Source organism: Anarrhichthys ocellatus, unplaced genomic scaffold, assembly GCF_004355925.1.
Source record: "Anarrhichthys ocellatus isolate YVR2014 unplaced genomic scaffold, GSC_Weel_1.0 scaffold12, whole genome shotgun sequence".
In the NCBI taxonomy this organism is placed as follows: domain Eukaryota; kingdom Metazoa; phylum Chordata; class Actinopteri; order Perciformes; family Anarhichadidae; genus Anarrhichthys; species Anarrhichthys ocellatus.
The window spans coordinates 5,218,261-5,239,726 of NW_022280042.1; the positions used below are offsets into that span (position 1 = coordinate 5,218,261).

At 44.7% G+C, this 21,466-nt stretch overlaps 1 protein-coding gene and 1 pseudogene across 2 annotated transcripts; one reads left to right on the forward strand and one right to left on the reverse strand.

The window, feature by feature from the left end:
• Positions 1–1,159: 1,159 nt before the first annotated feature.
• On the forward strand, positions 1,160–20,175 carry LOC116386198 (potassium voltage-gated channel subfamily H member 4-like). 2 transcript variants are annotated; one of them, XM_031852234.1, is made up of 15 exons: positions 1,160–1,537; positions 8,372–8,605; positions 8,694–8,825; positions 9,129–9,274; positions 9,953–10,211; positions 10,704–10,861; positions 11,728–11,935; positions 12,464–12,841; positions 12,930–13,129; positions 13,680–13,929; positions 15,291–15,505; positions 18,161–18,435; positions 18,707–18,816; positions 18,913–18,965; positions 19,160–20,175. In XM_031852234.1, the coding sequence occupies exons 1-15, from the start codon at positions 1,462–1,464 to the stop codon at positions 19,829–19,831; spliced, it is 3,366 nt and encodes a 1,121-aa protein (XP_031708094.1). In that variant the 5' UTR covers positions 1,160–1,461; the 3' UTR covers positions 19,832–20,175. The 2 variants fall into 2 exon arrangements, with proteins under 2 accessions (XP_031708094.1, XP_031708095.1); XM_031852235.1 differs by lacking the exons at positions 18,913–18,965; positions 19,160–20,175 and having other exon boundaries at positions 18,161–18,458; positions 18,707–18,744.
• LOC116386199 (gamma-crystallin S-like) lies at positions 19,810–20,994 on the reverse strand (annotated as a pseudogene).
• Positions 20,995–21,466: the final 472 nt, after the last annotated feature.

Here is a 21,466-nt window from a genome sequence, read left to right on the forward strand (position 1 = left end):
AATAACTCCTGAAGGTTTGAGGTGCAACAGAGGTCCGCCCGTGTGAGTTTAGTGTTAACATTTCACCATTTTCATATATTTTAATGCATTTCATTTACATTTTCTTGACAGCTAAGACTTAACACATCCAGCTGCCAAGTGCACATGGATCTTTTGAAGGTTGCAGAAGGATAAAACAGCTTGTGTTAAATGTAATGACAGTAGGAAACATGAGCAGAGCCGAGCAAAACAGATTACCTGTAACCAACAGAACTGCAGGGACGCTTTGAGATTCGATCAAATGAGATATGCTTGATTGTCCCCATGGGGAAACTTATGGGCTCAGCTTCATCGCATCATTTGTCTCCAGCAGCATCCTTGCAATCATTTATATTCAGATGTGCTTTTACAAATGGTACAGGTTTTCTATTTACAGGGGTGAGGGAAATTAAGGAATAGTAAACAAATAGCTACATTATAAACCTACGCAAGACACCACACATCTATTGATTGGTGGGGGTGCATCATCTTTATTTAAGTCCATCCATTCAACCATCCATCATCCATCCATCCATCCTTTAATCCATCCATGCATACATGCATTCATCCTTCCATGCATTCATCCATGCATGCATTCATCCATCCATCCATAGGTCTCCAGTCTTACTGCCAGAGGGCTGTTCCAAAAAAAGCACATGTGAATTCCTCCCATGAAGAATGTTAATGACATGTGAAATACTCACAAATGCACAGGCAGATGCGGTTTGGGAATAATTCACACGTGGAATATGATATGAATGAATGAACGGATCACACCTTTCATCATAATAATTCCACAAAGAGAAACGTTTGAATATTTTGTCTACCCTGACTAAATTATTCAATATATTCATGGGGCGACACATTTTGCAGCTTAAAGTGTGACATGGTACAGTGTAAAAAATACCCAAAATAAAGACAGTATAACACCTTCGTTTAAAACAGGCATGCATCCCAACATCAATAGATGAGAGGTAAAGAGAGACTGATACATTTTCAAGAGAGAGAGAGAGAGAGAGAGAGAGAGAGAGAGGTGGGTGCACATTGGAAATAGAAAAAAGAAAAGAGAGAGAAATGTGTATGTGTAAGCGAGGAAGAGAGAAAGCGAATGGGAAGGGGAGGGGGAGAGGGGAGAGGGGAATTGCTTTGCAGTACACCCGTGCGTAAATGTGACCATCCTCACCGTCGCCCCTCCATCCCTCCGTCCTCTCCCCTCCAGCCTGCAGCGGCTCCTCTCTCCTCCTCTTAGCCGGGATCACCTGCGCGGTGGTCTGTGGTCAGTTTTGGACCGTGGAGTCCCGGGTGTCTCGGCTCGGCGCCCTCCTCCAGGGGTTAGGAGGAGCGCCGGGGACATCGCCCAGGTTCCTGCCGGGCTTTGTGACCCCCGCCGCCGAGAGCCAAGGCTCCGAGCGGCGAGAGAGACGCGGCTCGACCCGCTCTCGGATGCCGGTGATGAGGGGTCTGATCGCGCCCCAAAACACCTTCTTGGATACCATCGCCACTCGTTTCGACGGGACACGTGAGTAGGCTACATCGGAGTTATCTCTAATCCCGTAATTTCATGGTGCGCAACGGATCTTTCAGCAGTTTGTTAATCGGAATTGTCCTCTCACTCTGAAAATACGAAGTCCTCCAAAGACCTGCAAAGTGTTGAAAGAGGATTGAGGCCACTTGAAGACATAAGCATGCTGATTCTGAATGAATCATGATGAATGAAAGCAGCACAGACCAATGTTTAAGAGATGAATAATTCATGAAACGCCATACCTTAACACCTAGTTCAATGAATTAACCATATGGTCTACATGTCCTTTCAATAGACATATGACATACTTTTCTTTTCTTAATTGACCCTTTACCAAAATATTTGAATGTGCCTCAATGCCAGTAAACAAAGACAGCATTGTGTTAATCAATGCTGTGACTCAGTGTCTCAATACAATTCAAAGGCATTGGTTTGAGTTGCAAGTGAGAACTGTCAGTCAGTCAATTTAAGATTTGAAACCGTAACAGTGGCTGATTATGGAAATTATTTTCTATTTAAATCTGTCTCCATATGAATGACAGATTTCAAACAGTTACATCAGCGACCAAAGAAAAAAGAAAAAACAGATCCATTCGTAAAGTCAAAGTGGCACCTGAATTACTTTAAAGACTCTGGCGTTCATTTTCTTCACTAAAATCATCACAATAACATAATCCTGCGTAATTGTCTGTGACAGGTGAGCAGAATTATATCCAACCTATTATTTACCAACGTTCACACACAATTCATGAAACCAACACAGAAATCACTGTCAATCAACATGCAAACTGCTGCTATTATAGCTTAACACTGTTGCATAACACGGTCCCAAAGGCGCAAACTAACAGCACTCAGCATCAGCCAGAATGTGTGGTTGAGGCTGGTATACAAGGAATCAGAGCGGGATCTGTCTATTTCCTGAAACAGAAAAGTGACAGTGTTCTTTGTGGAGATTAAAATAGGCTCTCCTGCTGCAAGGTGCTACATGTTTAGATATGATGATATTCTTTGGCATCTGTAAGTATTTGATGTGTCCTGCATGTACCCTGAAGGCAACATTTCACGATATACAGTAACATTGATTCAAATAGAATTTTTCATTTGGTGTCAATGGTGATGAGCTCTACTCTAATCTGAGAGTGCAATGTGCAGTGAATGCAGTGAAGGCATGGATGCATTACTGAATGGGCATAATGGGTACAGGCTGGCGGGGCCTTTTACATGCACAGGTGCCCATTGTCTTATAATACCAGGGTGAAGTCTGGAAAGATGCTCATGTTGAGTTCCTCATTCATGATCACATTCTTGCTCCTAACCTCTGGCAGGCCCTTGGTACAAAAAACAAAAAAAAAACACACAGTGGGGGGATTTTAATGAGGCTTCTCTCAAACCGAGTAACTCTAAAACTGTGCATAGCTGCCAAGAAAGTGTGTGCACGTCGAGAGGTAGAGCGGTTGAAAATACTCGAAACACATACAAAAACTCAGCAAGCTAAATTGACTGGGAAAGATGTGTGATGCCGGATAAATTCATCACACTAATGACTCAAAGCAATAGCAAGGAAAACAGTGCAGGTCGAGAGATGCCAAGTCTCCAAGCATCACTGTGACCAAACCTTTGTTTTGTTTGTCATTCGGCAGACTCAACAACAGAATAGCTAACATGCCCGTTGTGACTGATGGTGAGTTCTCAAGTGCTGAAAACCAGCTGATCAGAATAGTGTTTTCAGGTCTGAAGCTGGGATCTTCCATCTCTGCCATACAACTTTAATGCATAACCACGGGGACTCCAGGGAAATCTCTCGACATTCTTTTTCCCCGACTAGCAGTAGAAAGCCTCGGCTGGAGGCAGATTTTAACCCTGAGATATCTCAATACACTGCATGCACATTTATAAGGACAAAAGTCAGATATTTTAATTAATCACTCAGGGATGACAATGTTGGAGGGTCAACATTGTCCAGACTGAACTTCTGTTGGAAGGATTGAAGACGATGAAGCCTCGCTATGGCTGCAACTCAGGTTTATTCATCCTTAGAATAATTTATAGCCTTTTTAACAATTTATTGCTTAGCCTGTAAAATGTCACATGCCAAATACCATTACAAATGTATATCCTGTGTTGGTCATGCAGTATGATTGGCCTTGGACACATCTTCATGCTCTGGTGAGAAATAGTTTACCAAAGTGAGCCATTCACTGTGACAGATTTGGGGGTTTTTTGTTCCGGCACAAAGCTGTGGGCTGTATAGTTTTGAAGATGATGCAGAGAGAAACACATCGTCTCACCGTCAGTATTCTTCTCCTATTTGTTTTCCAGATTTATTGTCTTTGGACTCTCACTTTAAAATGTCACGTTTTTTTCTCAACCACCGACTATTCAAGTGATATTATATACGGATCATAGATGACTAGTATTGAATAAATACGTTATTATTATTATAAGTATATCCCATTGATAATATAATTGATTTGATTGTAAAGGGAAATATCTACATGCAAACTGTAGTAGCTTATTTTAGCTTGTTAGCATGCTAACATACCAACACTATACCTCAGAGGATTTTTTTTGTTGCATTACAAGAGCAGAATTTTGTTGTGCACACAGTTTTCAGGATGCAGTTGTTTTATGCTTTTGTGTGGTTGAATAAAAGAAAATGGGCTTGCAGTGTCCTCAAAAAGTGCCATAAACAAACATGTGTTGCACGTGTGTGTGTGTGTGTGTGTGTGTGTGTGTGTGTGTGTGTGTGTGTGTGTTTGGTCTTCATTTTGCACGGTGGTGAATGTGTTGTGGCGGGCTGTCGCTGTCAGTGTTATTAGCAACCGGGGTTTATCGGGGTTCCCTCAGGGGCTGAGCCTGAGTGGTTCGGTAGTTTCAGCTCGCATGTTATTACACCTGGATCGTAGTGTGGATGTGACAGGCCTGCATACTGCCTGGGGAATGTGCAGAAAATGAGTACTACAAAGGATAAAAAGAACACGGCTTAGAGGAGCAGAAGATGGAGCACAGGAACTGCTTCTGTAAAAAACAGATCACGTCTTTGGCGGGGGGGGGGGACTCTCCTGTAAGTTTGGGGCAGACCACTTAATATGCTGAACACTGTAACCGTGCAGACAGTGTGGTAGCAGAGAGCATCACACATCCAGGTGCAAGGATATGGGGCTGCATCAAATGAACATTCTCAGTTTTGTAAAAGAATATCCACAAGCTTGAATAACATCAATAGAAACATGTCCACTAAACCGGCAACAATCGACTTTATGAATCAGAATATTATTTCAATCCGCAGCTCCTGAAAATGACAAACAGGTGAGTCACTGGCTGCTGACTGGTCAAGAGAAAAGTAAACAAGAGAAGCCCACTCCTACAGAGAAATCAGCGAACATGGAACACAATGTCAGGCAGAACAATGAAGTGAAACAAAAGCTGTTTCAACGTGGCGATGCCCCAGATGCACAGAGCCAGGTCCATGAAGAGATGGAGAGAGAGAGACCTGAGCTCAACCCATCCAGCACAGTCTGGCGGCTGAGCGGGAGAAAAACACCTGAAGCCAGGTTCTAAAATGTTTTGGAAAGCATTCACAGAAGAGTTAAGGCGGCATATTCTGACATTCAACAATAAAATATGAGCTTCCTTTCTTTAAAAAAACATTCCTCCAAAAGCTTCAGTGTTAGAAGGCCAGTAAAACTTCCCCTTAATGAAAGAACTACTCTTGCTTTTGCAAAATGTGCTCACTGCTATTAAATATTCATATATTCCTCCATTCTACCAGTTAATCATCTCAATTTTACCAATTTCTTTTTCTATGAGAAGTGATTCATGCAATCCTATTATATTCTGTCACACTCTTCAAAATCTCCGGCTGCATCATTCTTATGTTGAGAATGACGGACAGCCTCCCTCCCCTGCTGCCTCACAGATGACGCCACCGCCACCGCCGCTGTTGTCACTACAAATCCATCCAGCTGTCTATGAGTAACACGGCCTCACACCTGTTGCATCTCAAGTCCCACAGTGCTGCGTTGTTCTCATGGTTGCAGAAAAACAGCCGCGCCAAATGTCATTCGGATATATTGACCTTCACTGTGGGTGTGAGACGCTTCGATAGAGCCACAAAATAATCCTCAAAAAACATTTGCATCCAGCAAAGAGAACAAACAAAACACTTGTTCACTTTTATGCAAAGTGTTAGGAGACAACGTTGATACTACTCTTATATATTTGTCTGTTAATTATGAAGCTACAGCTGCAAGATGGCTTTCTTAGCTTAGCACGAAACAGGTGGGATCAGCTTGCCTGGCTTTTAAAGCTCTATATATTGTGTTTTTAATCCGTACAATAACCAAAGTGTATCGACAAGTTGGTCTGGAAACAATGACTTCCTCGAGTCGTAAAACACAACTTGTCATTTTTACTTTGTCTGATTATATAAAAACAAGGCTAGCTGTCTTTGTGCTAAGCTAAGCTAGCTGTCTCTTTGCTGTAGTTTCATGTAACATACAGACATGAGAGTAGCATCAATATTGTTGTCTAATTCAGCAAGTATTTTCCAAAATATAACTGAAATTTGCAGGCGAGCTTCAAATTGTTCGTTAAGGTAATTTTATTCGTTGTATTATTGTGATTGATAACTTGTTGGGAAACGCGTGACTTCCCATGAGCCTCCTGCACTGACGGGCAGTTTGTACTTCTTGTTTCGGCAAGAGCATTTACACTGGACATGCTTTATGAATGCATGCATTATTAACTTCATTGTCCCCCGGTTCATCTTCATGCGATCACTTTCTCTGTGTTGCAGTTAATTCATCCCTCTCTCAGTCGATCCCTCACTGAATCACTTGCTCGCCTGCTCTCTCGTCCTATATTGCTCACATTCTTCAAAGCGCTCCAGTCTTCCAGATTCTTTTGTGCGTGGACTTTGATGATCTCACTGGCATGAATACCTTGGCTGTGTTAGTCCCCTTTCATACCTAATTCAGTTTCACAATGAATTATTCAAGATTGTCCCCATAACTCAGGCTGTCAAACCATTTGTCAGAGCTCACACGCATGCTTTAACTTCAGCTGCACAGAACAACAGCTCCGCAGGAACCATTTAACATCATCTTAAAGTAGAGAAATAAAGTTGACATTGATTGTGATAGGCAAGATTCCAACATGCGGATGTTACTTTCATGATCTAAATGTGGCATGTTGTTAAGCTCTACAGCCGAAATGAAGTTGAGCTTATTTGTGTGGCCCACAATCGCAGAAGATGGAAATATTATAGATGGTTTAGAGGCAGAGACGTGGGGAAGACACATGGGACGAACAAAGAAAAAGAAAAGATGATTAGAAGGGAACAATAGGGGGAGTTAAATCAATGAAAAGCAGCAAGCATGTTAAATTCTGCCTGAAGTGAAGCTCTTCAAAGACTAGAATAACTCTGAAGCCGTTCAGAGTGCAGAAACGAACATAAAGTGAGAATGAACACTGTGGAAAAAAAGGGAGCATGAAATTTTAATTATGTTTTCTTTGAATTAGGATGACATCTTAGTGAAATTGTAGGGTAATGACCCCATGGTTGAGTAAAGAATGTAGCGTGAAAGTGAAATGCTATAAAACTGTTTGATGATTATGACAAGACTGAGGAATGGCCATACTGGTCTTAACAGTTCCCTCTATGTTGTTGGAAAGCATAATAATGGAAAGTGTGAATTTTGTGAAGAAGAAGAAGCTGTGGATCATGTTTTAGAAGGTATGAAAAAGGTCTAAGAGAGATTGGAGAGGAAAATATAATTAATGCGCTAAAGAAAAACTTTAGTGACATTTATTTTTATATATATATATATATATTTGTTTTTCTTTATTAGAGAGGGTATCCTTAGTCCACACTCCAGATTAGTGGGTGACGGTAATGGACACGAAAGCCGTGAAAAATCAAAAGAATAAGAAGAAAGAAGTGTTCAGTTGTCCTACTTTTTGAGATGGACCATGGTTCTATGGAAAAACCTGTACCGGAAGTAGTTTTAATTCAATAACCAACAACTTTATTAGACTCTGCGATAAGTGTATCAGCGTTTTTAGTACAGCTAGCACTAGTCTTTGTTCCACACTGAATTATCTCGATTAATAGTGGAAGGTTTACCATGAAATTTTACATTTTTTCCCGCTACAAGAATGAATTATCGAAACATTTCATCGAGCGCAACCAACAGGTCAAAATTAACTTCGACTGCTTTGGTTTGTGAACAAATAACGTTGAATTTCTGTTAGCTTAAAATGTGCTAAGGTTAGCATGCTAACAGGTAGCGTTAATTGTTGCACCTGCCTGCTAAATATAGTGTCAGCATGTTAGCATACTGACATTAGCATTTACCTAACGAGCTGCTATAATGACTGCAGACTCTTGCTATAAACTTACGGTTTCTCTGAAGAAGGCCAGTAAGAGGACCTTTTTTACAGATATTTTAGTGGGTAAATCAACCTGAAACTCTAAAAGTGAGAAAAATAATGTTTTGAAAGTAACAGGTCCAAATTATGCCTTTTTAAACCAACATTTGGAGATTTAAATTGTTGATATGAACTGCTTTATAGTGACATTAAAGCCTGGCACTATAAGAGCTGCTATTAAAACACATTATTTTCTACCTGATTTGATATTGATGAAGTTAAACAGTTATGTGTACATGTTTCTGGAGACTCTGAACCACCATCAAGCATCTCAAGTTCTCACTTTTGATACAAGTGATGGATACTATTTTAATTCTTAATGATGCTTTATTCTGTTTCTCTGCTTCCCTTTCCTGCCTCCCGTCCCTATTACCTTCCCACCTTTCCTCCTACCAGACAGTAACTTTGTCCTGGGGAACGCTCAGGTCCAGTCCGTCTTTCCCATCGTCTACTGCTCCGATGGCTTCTGTGAGCTGACCGGCTTCGCCCGTGGCGAGCTGATGCAGAAGAGCTGCATGTGTCACTTCCTGTGCGGCGGCGAGACCAGCGATCTCCTCACCTTGCAGATGCAGAAGGCCCTGGATGAACGTCGGGAGTTTAAGACTGAGATCATTCTGTACAAGAAGGGTGGTGAGACTGGAAGGTTTTCTGAACTTTAATCATGTAATGTCAGTCAAATTGATCTTTTACTCAAACCTGATCTATTTTCTTTGTGCAGGCTCCAAGTTCTGGTGTCTGCTGGACATCGTGCCCATAAAGAACGAGAAGAGCGAGGTGGTTCTGTTCCTGGTGTCACATAAGGACATCACCGAAAATAAGGACCTGGACCATGGCAATGAATCTGACACTGGTGAGAGAGAGCGTGGAGAGGAAAGTGAGGCATTTTCCAATTCCACTATAATTCACATGAAATGATCCAATAGAGGCTCTGCAGCCGGGGCACGAATACATCAGCAGACACGACTGGTGATATTATGGAGCGGGTTTGGGAGCCAAGTAAACAACAGATTCTACTTTTTAATCAAAACTCTACATCAGTTCTGTTGCCCAAATGAATAGTAAATAATTCATACAATTTATAGATAGCCACAGATTCGTACAATGGCAGTTTCTGCCGGCATGTCTCTCTAGTATCGTGTCCTTGTTTTTACAGATGAGGAAACCGGCCTGGAGATCCACCAGATCAGCCGCCCTCCAGGCCTCAACATGGAGCGCCGCCGCAGTCGCGCCGTCCTCTACCAGCTGTCTGGACACCTCCAGAAACAGGACAAGACCAAGAGCAAGCTGAAGATCAACAATGTGAGACCTTCAGTTCCCTTTAGGATTTTACCTCCTGTATGTTTTTAAGGCATAATACCGATAGTGGTGTTTTGATTATAATGACCCTGTGAATAAGAAAGATTATTCGGCGTCAGCAGATTAGTTTTACAGACTTGCATTGCTGAAAGGGGCAATTTGCCAGTCCATCTGCAACACAACTGGAGTCAATAAGACTAAAACTTGTTAATTCAAGCAACTGGGATGAGATTAAATGTGCCCTAGCAGTGTGATCGTAATGACCCAGGACCTTGGAGGGAAGAAATTTGCATAAAATCTCTCATTTGTCATTTTAACTCATTGAGGGGCCGACTGATCAGGTATCACGGTTAAAAGGTTTCATCGTCTTGCATCAGCTAATGTTAACTTGATGCGTGAGACATATTTTTTATCCTGTCACTACTTTGCACATGCACAACTTGACTGATATTTACACTTTCCCTCTGAATTATGTATTCAAACCATGCCACAGTACATGTCTCAACTGAACCCTTGAATAGTATTACTCTACCACCAGTAGCAGTGCTGCTAATGATAATACAATATTCATGCTGGCTGGTGGAGATACTCTCAAGCTATAGGGACAATCAATTATTGATACATTTATACAAATAATATACCATCTTTCTCAATAATTTGTGCGTGTTTCCACACATCCAGAGTGTTCTTGGAGCCAATGCAAACCCGGTCCCCGAGTACAAGGTGGCGGACGTCCAGAAGTCCCGTCTCATCCTCCTTCACTACGGTGCGTTCAAGGCCGGCTGGGATTGGCTGATCTTGTTGGCCACGTTCTACGTCGCCGTCACCGTTCCCTACAACGTCTGCTTCACCGCGGTGGAGATTCGAGAGGACGGCCCCTCGGCGGCACGTCACCCTCCGAGTGTCAGCGATATCTTGGTGGAGATACTTTTCATCATCGGTGAGGCTTCAGCTGCACAGGCAACACTCGGTAGTTAAATAAAGTCATGAAGGTTTTGGTGTTTTCATGGAATTTATCGACAATAAGAAAGAATATCACCAGACAGCTTTAAGTCACGCCTCTTAAGTCCTTTCCATTTATATTTTTCAACTTTCTTCTATTATCAGTTTAAGGGGAAACTCCTTTCTGGTTTAAATGAATCCAATCAAGCAGCTCTTAAACTCCTTTTCTCTTAATTGGCTGCACCACGGTCTGCGCTGCCTCCAACTCCTCCAGACGCACAAGAGCCGTATGCTAATTTAACCTCCTTAACAATCTCCTCTTCTTCTCTACTTTATTTCAACTGGCCCTCTCTGCTCTGACAACCACGTCCACTAATCCTGCCTGAGGAAGGCTCGTTATAGGAACCTGGATGTTTCCTGTGACAAAACCTTAGCTAGTAACACAAATCATTTAGTTTATAACTCAAATATTTGTGTCCTTGTGTGCCAGACATCGTGCTGAACTTCCGCACCACCTTCGTGAGCACATCTGGTCAGGTGGTGTACGACGCCCGCTGCATCTGCATTCACTACGTCACATCTTGGCTGTTTGTGGATCTGATCGCCGCCTTGCCCTTCGACCTGCTCTACGCCTTCAATATCAGTGTGGTGGGTCTCTCACACACACACACACACACACACACACACACATACACACATACAGTTTTGCTTTCTTCCATAATTTCTTGAAAGCGTGCTCTCAGTATTTGCTGTTGCGGCTTCAAGGGAAGAAGACTGAGAGTCTGATCGTCAACAAGAAACTCATTACTAGGTAATGAGCTGATTAACGAGTACGCTGAGGACAAATTCCAGATGGAAGCAAATATATTAGCCAGATGATACAAAGTACAGAGCGATGAAACATACAGTGTGATAGATATTGGATCGCTGAATCTGAAGGAACACTCGATTATTAGATCGTAATACGAACAAGGAAAGTGTGAATCATGTCACTGTTTGGGCTTCAGGCAGAGCTTGATGTTGTTGTCAAGGGTTTAACTGACTACTCAATTTAATTCCCTGATTGGATCCATATCCAGATATCTCACGAATGAAATTCCTATCTGAGGAGGGGTGTAATTCATCTTGATGAAACCAGAGCGGTTTCAATTAACAGACCACTTATTGGGCATGGAAACAAGCAGGGAATTGCAAGTGCAGTGAATACAGATGTGAGGGAGGGAATCAATAAAGGGATGATGTTTGATGAGGCAATTTTTTACCTCAGGCGGACCACAGGGATCTTTTCAGTCCAGGATGATAATGGCAGTGATTTCCTCTGAATGGCTTCGTGGTAAAAGCTGCAAATGAAAGTTTATCCCGAGTTCAACTCGGTGTTCTGAAGTATTTTTAATCCCATTTGAGCTCCAAGTTTCAGCAACTTTTAAATGTTTTTCTGCACCGTGAAAGAGATCGTGGCCCCCCAGTGACACCAGCATTCATACCTTTGAACCCATGACTCCTCTCTCTCGCAGAACTTCGGGGTCCACCTGCTGAAGACGGTGCGCCTCCTCCGCCTCCTGCGCCTCCTACAGAAGCTGGATCGTTACTCCCAGTACAGCGCCGTGGTCCTCACCCTGCTCATGTCCACATTCGCCCTGCTCGGCCACTGGATGGCCTGCGTCTGGTACTACATCGGACGCAGCGAGATCGAAAGTAATAGCCCCGCCTCCTGGGATATAGGTTTGTGTCTGTGTGTGTCGTGCCTGTATACACAGCGTGTGCACATTTACTGAGAAAACGCTTGTTCATTACAGTTCACAAATGAAAAAGTAAATTAATTAATATTCTTGTCTCTACTTCTTGCTTTGGTCTGGCTGCCATGCTGGTCTTGTTATGCCCTACTCCTTCATATGGCAAATTAAATGTCAAAACCTGACATGTATTGATTACTTACGGTCTACTTAATCAATCACTTGTACAAAGTCAGTTTAAAACAGCCAATACACACATGTGATGTCCATCACAGTGGGCGCTGAGTCACGTTTAAATATAGAATATATAAAAACAGTTAAAGAAAATAGTTGCAAAAACACAGACAAGCAGACAAATCTGCACCGTGTGTAAATGCAAATAAAAGCTGACATTCTCTGAAGTGATTACTCTGCCCTTCCAGCGTTGTTCCCACTGCCAGTGAAGCCTTTTCGTGAAGGTAATCTAGCAAGGCATCTCATTAAACTGACAAACTCTTATGGACCCTCTTCCCACCAGGCTGGCTCCATGAACTGGCCAAACGCCTGGGAACGCCATACTTCCTGGCGCCGCTGACCTCCCTGTTGGGAGTCTCCGATTTGCCTCAAGGCGCCGTGACGGCAGCGCTCACAAATCACAGCCAGTGGAACGGCTCCGGGTTGGAGCTGCTAAACGGGGCAGGTTTGCTGGGCTCGGCCCAATGGAACGGCAGCAGGACCAGAGCGAGGACGCCCGGAGGCTCGGGGACGACGCTGAGCGGCGGCCCGTCTGTCAGGAGCTCCTATGTGACGTCGCTGTACTTCGCTCTGAGCAGTCTGACCAGTGTGGGCTTCGGCAATGTTTCAGCCAACACAGACTCTGAGAAGATCTTCTCCATCTGCACCATGCTGATTGGAGGTGGGGTGAACACCAAAGCTAAAAAGAATCCACAACATTATGTCATTGTTAGGATTTTGTATTCAGTCAGTTGTCTCTTTGTCTGCAGCGTTAATGCATGCTGTGGTGTTTGGAAATGTGACCGCCATCATCCAGAGGATGTACTCACGCCGCTCCCTTTACCACACCCGCACCAAGGACCTGAAGGACTTCATCCGGGTGCACCGGCTGCCCAAAGCCCTTGAGCAACGCATGATGGAGTGTTTCCAGACGACCTGGTCTGTCAACAACGGCATCGATGTCAGCGAGGTAGGAGGGACGGATCAAGATACGTTCAGTGATGGAATGTCTTTGCCGTAAGAGAATGTGAACGTATGATGTTGGATTAATGACCTCATTGACACTAAACTGGCCCTTGATGTGTTTTACCATGGCTTTAAATGGAGATAATCCTTTTTAAAGAGATAACATGATGGGGGACAGACGCTAATACTTTAAGGTAATAACCCAAAACTTTCCCTCGCAAAGAGGTTCGCTTTGCTACTCTGTTGCACATAAAGTGGGAACGCTTGAGTAATACAAGAGTATAGTGTTGCATCAGCTGTAATGAATGACATTTGAGTGTTGAAGATGAAAACAAAACTTCCAGAAATGGACATGCATGTATTAGTTAGTTGTGACTATGTGGGAAAGTGAAAGGTTTTTTTTCCTCCACCTTCCCACACGGTCACATTCAAATGATGACACACAAAGGGAAGACTCAGAGAGGGATTCATCCATAGCGTGCAGTCATAGAAATCAGCTTTGTGTGTCATTGTTTCACTGCAGAGGGGGAACTTTGTCCTCTTTCCCTTCACAGCTACTGAAGGACTTCCCAGACGAGCTGAGGGCCGACATCGCCATGCATCTGAACAATGAGCTGCTGCAGCTGTCGCTGTTTGAGTCGGCCAGCAGGGGGTGTCTGCGCTCCCTCTCCCTCATCATCAAGACCTCCTTCTGCGCTCCTGGGGAGTTCCTCATACGCCAGGGCGACGCCCTCCAGGCCATCTACTTCGTGTGCTCGGGCTCCATGGAAGTACTGAAGGACAACACGGTGCTGGCCATTCTCGGTAAATAAACAATCACATGTTGTGTTAAAATACGTTTTCATTTATTGTTGTCCTCCTTCTAATCAAGGCTGCTTTAGTATAACCAATATCACTGCCAATACCAGCCAGCTAACACCATTGAGGTTCAGCACCACGGACAGCACCCTTTTGAGAGACCTGCTGAGATCCAGGTTAAATAAGTGTGTAAGTACATCAGTGGTTTTTGGGCCAAGCCTCCTGTTGGACCTGCAGTCTGAGGGAGTCATTTTGCTACCTGAATCATGAAGGGCTTCTCTGTCTTGGACTCCAAACCGTAGAAGCCCTCCTAGATTCCGGCAGTAAAGTGACTCAGACTCCGCCGTCTGCTTCCAAGAAGAAGAAGAAGATGGTGTACAACCTAACCTGCGTCGTGATCATTCCCAAAGTAAGTAATGGAGGTCAGCAAGCTTCAGAAAATATCCCGTGAAGTGGGAATGAAATTATATTTTTACTGTTAAAGGTTCATGGTTCATATCGAATGATGAAAGAGATGTCAGAGACTCAGGTGATAGATTGGTTGAGAGATTACAAAAAGCTGCAGCATATTGTGGTTTGTAGTTAATTAACAAAATATGCTGGAGCAAGACCCTGAAGTGTTTTAAAGAATGCTATTTTTGGAGTCTGTTTGCAGCATTATGAAGCAGAAGTGAAGGGGCTTATACTCCTTAAGAAGTTATTAGACATCCAGCATTAAATAGTCGGGCAGACTAATGAAGTAGAGCAGCCTACAATACGATAAAAACTGCATTAATGCAATGCAATAGGTGAGCCCGTTGAGCAGCTAGAACCAGAATAAGATACAAAACACAGAGCCTTGACCTACAACACGTACACCGACACGCCTTCCGTTCTGCATCGCATCGATGAAACAGAATACACAAACACAAGCAACACCGTTTTCCCCCATTAGTAGCTGGTGTAAATAATGAAGTTACTGCTGCCTGTAGAAGAAACTCATTAGCATGTTGTGTGTGCACACACATTTCTCTCACAGACATCCAAACACACTCTGGGTTTCGCTTCTCTTGTGCCTCGTTTTTTCCCCTCCCTCCCGCTCCCTGTTTCTCTCACACACACAAATTGTTTCGGTGTCGCCACATTGGATTTACAGCTGTGGAGAAAGAAGACGGTAGAGAGAGGCAGCGGGAAGACACTGTGTTACACTGTGTGTAAAATAGTCTAACCATACATTCAGCCTCTCTGCTCTAAAGTGTGTTGTTCTCAATACCTGCATGGGGTTGAGGGTGTTGTTCCTCTTCAGTAAAAGTGTTATATGTATATTTTGTGCTCTTATATTTGGACCGTTAAGGACGTGACATTACATATGCACCTCTGCTTTCCAGGTCGAGGCGATCTGATTGGCTCCGACTGTCTGACCCAGGAGGAAGTGATTAAGACCAACGCCTGTGTGAAGGCCCTGACCTACTGTGATCTCCAGTACATCAGCCTCAAAGGCCTCCGTGAGGTGCTCTGTCTCTACCCAGACTACGCCCAGAAGTTCGTCACTGAGATCCAGCACGACCTGACGTACAACCTCCGGGAGGGACACAACACTGAGGTACGAGGTACAAGTACACACTTACAAGGTGTCAGAAAGGATTTGCGTTGTCCGTGCAGCCATCCATTTCCCGCCACTTATCTGGCTCTGGGTGGAGGTGGCAGCAGGCTCCTCCTGGGGGATACGAAGATGTTCCCAGATGTGACATGTAGACCCTCCAGCATGTTCTGGAGTGGAACATGCTCTGAGGCATCCCTCAGAGCGTGCCTCTTTATCCCCGTCCCTGCCTGGAAATGCAACCCCTCCCTCCGACCATTATCGTGAAGAAGTCCACAAAATACCAAGAAAAGAAAATTCTGGGTGAGTCCTTCTGCTTTTTTCGATTAGACTCAGCTGTGACCTCTTCCACCCATTTTACGCAACGCCCGAGTGATGCACTTGAAGGGGGATTAGCCATCTGGACTGTGAGTGAGGAAGAAGACGACGCAGCTTCAGCCAACAGATAGAGACATGAGCTCAACAAGGACGACTCGGATGCCAGGGATTTCCAGATGGATCTCCGCTGTAGCGTACACATGAATAACCAGCGGATACTGGAAATAACTCAGATTTTCGCTGTGAGTAAGCTTGCTAATTAGAGCAGCGGTCCAAGAGAAATACCAGGGGACGACACGATATAGAGGCATGAAAGATATTTAAATAACACTTAATTGATTCCTGCTTGATTATGAAGACAGTCCACCCTGATTGGCTGTGAATACACGTAGTTATAGTTTGATAATAAACAGCTAATCTATAAAAACGAGCAGATGCAGGTAAATACAAGGATACAGGTCATTTATGGAAAAAATAATGCTGCTATTATTTGAGCATGACTGTCAAGCCTCACTTGACATTTTTTGTGTTTCCAAGCATTTTTTAAGCAGGTGAAGCAAAGATTAAAAGCCACAGAAGTACTATGTAAATTGGTTGTGCTTAGAAGTATCAAAATAAGCCTCCTCAGCAGCGAATATGTGGCGCATATATTCTGTCAACAAAGAAAGCCTTCACTGTCAATAGTGCTGTATAGAATAATCTCTACTCTCCTTTTCCCATCGCTTTTCTTCCCTCTTGCATATTGATCCTGTGTGGGGCCCTCTGGCATTCATGAATTTATCCCCACCATCTCCTCCGCTCCCAATAGTTCAGTCCTCCAAGGTAGCTCGAAGAGCCTGTAGTGAAAAACAAAGTACCGTGCTAGTATCATAAAGATACAATCCCGTCTACTCTCTGCAAAGTTATAAAAAGAATCGATGAAAACGATGGAGGGGCTAATCATGGTACCGTGTTTTATTTCTGCTGCATAGCGGCTCCATTTCTGTTGTCTACATTACAACTTACAGACATTTTGGGGAATACGCTTGTTTACCTTTTTGCCAAGAATAAGTTTATGTCTGTTTGTTATGTGTGCATCTGGAGCCAGAAGAAAACTCAAATGTACCCTTGATATGCACATAAAACTTACACACACACATATATTTATATGCATGCACAGCGACAGTAGTAGTGCATCCTCCACTGAGCGCGGCGTGGGACTAAAAATAGAGCTGTCAGAGGGGGAGGGGGGGTCATCCCTGACTGGATAAATATAGAACAACAAGCAGATGGAGACGAGACCAGAAAACATCAGGATGAAAGGAAGCTGGAGGGGGAACCTCAGCGACATTTGCATTCACGTGCCGACACACACACACACACACACTGCAGAGATTCACACAGCAACACACCATAACGCAGCACATTTGTCCTTGCTGATTCAGGATTACACACACACACACACACATGCTCACTCACATGTAAACTACTGCATGCTGCGTTGATTACATGTTGGCCTATTTTACGCCTCGGTGTGCAGTGACCATATTTCAACATCTCTCACGTGCAACTCAAGACACACGCATCAGTGGGTGATGCCCTTATAGTGGCATTCTGCAAATCAAGGGTGCCACGTGCAGCTCACACACACATGCGCTGAAATTCAAAACACTCGCTTCTCCGCTCGGTACCCTTCAGGCAAACCACTGCTAAAATTAAACCCCTGCGATCTAAAAATACCAGTTGGGCGCGTGAGCCAAAGACGAGATGGGGTAGACAACAAACAGAGGGGAGAGACGGGGAAGGGTTGTGTTGGGGGGGGGGGGAGGACAGGAGGAAATGGGATTTGTTTGCCAGTTTTTTAATCAGCTTTAAATTACAGAGAAGATGCAGTAAATATAATGCCAATAACCTTCCACCAGCCACCGACAAACAATCTGACTGCAGGGATTTTACTCTGAAAGGACCATCTGTTTAGATATTACTTGTCACGAGTCATGAAGATCCACAAAGGTTAATCTCTCAGCAGAGATTATAGGAAACCTTCAGAGGAGCTGAATGTGTTTGGTAGTGAATGGCGTTGTTTTTGAATGAGAGCGCTCCTTCGCAGCGCTGCTGACTAACTGAATGGACACCAGCAGCATCGCAGCTGATGTGAATGGCGACTGAGTGATCCTTTCCGTGGCTCAGCAGCTCCCCCCTCTGGTCACAGCGTAACCGCAACAAGCAGGTTTTAAGTATGTAGTGTGCTCCCACTGGAAAGGCTACAAACTTATATTGAAAACTGTCAGTATGCATACTAAAATAAACCTCTCTGTGGTCCAAACATGTGATCATTCTGCTCTCTTTTCCCCTCCTCAGGCAGACTGCGAGAGCAACGGGGGGATCCTTAAGAAGCTTCCATCCATCAAGGAGGTGGAGGAGGGATCGGGGTCCGAGGGGGAGCACTCCCCCCTCCCCAAGATGCCTCCTCTGGGCAGGCTGGGCCGAGGCCTGCGCTCCCCCCTGCGCTCCCCTCTCCGCTCGCCGCTGCTGCCGCCGCGAGCCTTCAGAGTGGCGAGCGATCACGCCCGGCCTGCCAGCCTTCAGATCCCCGTGGTGAGCTTCAGCTGCCTGCAGCCAGACCTCAGCCCCCGGTGAGGAAGCGTTCATTGATTGGGTAAAGTCGTTAACTTGTTCATTCAGGGGCAGTGAGCCGCTCTTTATGACTTATGACATTATTCATAAACGCAAACATGCATGGAGTTCCTCGAGAGGTGGCACCAGACGCTGGTGTGCGACGAAAGCTTCTGTCAGGAAAAAGCAATACAATTGAACATTAAAATTGCAATATTTCATCAAAAACACTTTATTTTTCTTGCTGTCCAGTGTGAAATACATCAACTCACTCCTCCTGTTCGTCCTCAGGTTTGTGGATGGGATCGAGACTGAAAACCAAAGTGGTTCAGCACAGAAGTTTGATTTTTCTCCCAGTACAACTCCCAGTTTCCTCCCCAGCCGTGATTCAGCTGCTTCAGGTTAACACACACACATGTGTGAATGAATCACTAATCTATTCTCTATCCAGTTCGTACTTGCATGTGGATTAAATGTCTTTATGTGTCCGTCCACAGGGGCCCTTGATGAGGATGACACGATGCAGACTATCGCTAAGCTAAAACACGAGGTAATGCTCATCATACTGCGGTAGCACAGAGAACATCTGCAATATTGTATATTTGTGAGTTAACTTGCAAGTTGCTGTAGTTAAACTGGTGTTAGAGTTTGACCCTATAGCAGTCCCCTCCCCCCCACTCTTTCAAGAAGTAAATCCACATTTGAAGCTTCTAAAACCAGCTTTCCTGACTCTCGTCTCTCCAGATGAGCGTCCTCTCCCGTCAGGTGACCGCCGTCAGTCAGGAGCTGCAGGAAATGACGAGTCTTCTCAAGCCCCTCTTCCACAACCCCTCGGTGCTGCTGATACCCGGCGCCGTGACTCCGCCTCCCAGCGTGTCATCGCACAGCTGCTCCCCGGCCCCGCCCCTTCTCACCCAACGTGCCCCTGTGGACTGTTCGGACGATCGATGCGTCCTGGTGCCTGAACCGGAGGCGTCGCGGGGAGAGTTTGATACACTTCGGCGTCCATCCTCCCGCACCATCATCTCCCATCATCCTCCAGTTCCTCATCACACCAGCACCGCTCCTCCAGTCTGTCATCGCTCAGCTCCCCCGTCACTCAACAGCTCTCCCCATGAGCACACAGTTGTGCCACATCCCTCCTCCTCCTCCTGCTCCATCCCCTCTCTTTCTTCATCAAGCCACCCGTCATCCATCACTCCCCCTTTGGTGGACTTATCAGGACCTGATAGTGAGCACCGTCAACCCTGTCTCCACTTCCTGTCCCAGCCTGAGTTCATACCCGGGTCTTGTCCCCTCCTCCCGCCCTCCAGCATGGCCTCACACCCCCGAGAACCCCTCCACCTGCAGGGGGTGGAGTGGGGGGAGCACACCGCCCAGCTCAGCTTCATCAACGAAGGACAGCCCTCGGTGTGAGAAGAGAAGACCGGGACACACGGGACCGACAAACCGGACCGACCAGCATGCCGCACAACTTACTGCATGACAAACATTTGTCCAAAGGTTGGCATGCGAGTTAAAAATGTAAATACATCGATTTCAAACGATGATCGTGAGCACCAACTGTATGCAGATCTGATAATAAAGTAGTTTGTTTTACAGTTTCATTTGGATTTGATTGACAGGATAATAAACTCCTTTTATGGTTAATTATACAAGCATCTACTCAGTTAGCCTTCTGAAAGACTGGACGGTGGGGCAGACTTGCGGTACTCGCCTTTCTCCAGCAGGTACTGGCGGCCCTTGTAGTCGTGGCTTCAAACACCCAACCCGCAAAGTCCCCTTTGACATAGAGCTGGATCTTGTGAGGATCTCCACCGGCCTGGAGGAGGACACAAAGAGGAAACAGAGAGAGAGGAGGAGGGTTTGGAGAGACGTGGTGCAGATATGGATGAGACAGTGAAAGGGTAGGTTTAAACAAAACAAAATCTTTTTAAAGAAGTAGTTCAGTCAGGACGGGAAGGCTTACGAAGTGAATCATCTTGCAGGAGCAGACTCTGTCGCTGAGGCCGATCCAGATCTTGTCGTCGGGGTACTCTCCTCTGGTCAGGACGTACTGGTAGCCCACGTAGTTCGGCCTCTCGTAGACCACCCAGGACCCGCTCTCCACCCACGCTGAGTTACAGCGAAGTGGAAGTGGAAGATGATCTGAAGGAAGGCACATGAGGGAATCTGATGTCAGGAAATATGACATTATTGAGAAAGAGGCTGTGGGATTACGCTGCATAAAGACCGCTGTAAACACACACAGAGATGCACAAATACAAACAGTATGGACCTCTATTTCATGAATATATAAATGTTAAACAAAAACAAATCTAGTTCCTCAAACGGCCACTAGATGTCGATGTTGTTTCCCATGTTATTTTCCAATTAACCCCCTCACTTTAAACATAAATAACAAACACTATTATGGTCCGAAATGAGCAATAACTGCAGAAATAAGTGTGTATTACTTAGAACCTTTAGATAATAAAATACAAATAATTAAGGAATACAAATGATCATGTAACGGTCTATATTTTAGGTTTTAGATGTGAGGCCAGTAGTTACCTGTCATTACCATTGTCACCACAAGAGGGCAGCATTTCACCAGTGAAAAGACAGCGAGCGCTCCTCGTCCTCAGAGGGTTTCTGCTGTTTTCTGCAGCTAGAGGAATAAAAGTGAATATTTTGGGGTTTTAGACTTGAAAAGAAGACATTTGATGACTGAAATAATAATTTCCTCTGCTTATATACAGCAGCGTCCGCCATAACGAACAGGTAATAAGAGCTGGATTGAGCCTTGTGAAAGCACTCTTTAATTGCATTCCATCACACACACACACACACACACACACACACACACTCTTCTTGCTCATGGTGAGCGACTTGTGGTGAGCTGTCAGAGACACTTACGATGATGGAGGACAGACGAGTGTTGGCAGTTTGCACACACACACACACCACAGAGGAGGAGCGACAGGAAGGCAGACAGGCGGAGTAGTAATGATAGGTGACTATTCTTCCATCCAGAATAAATGAAGGAAAGCTGACCGGCAGCCCGGCTAT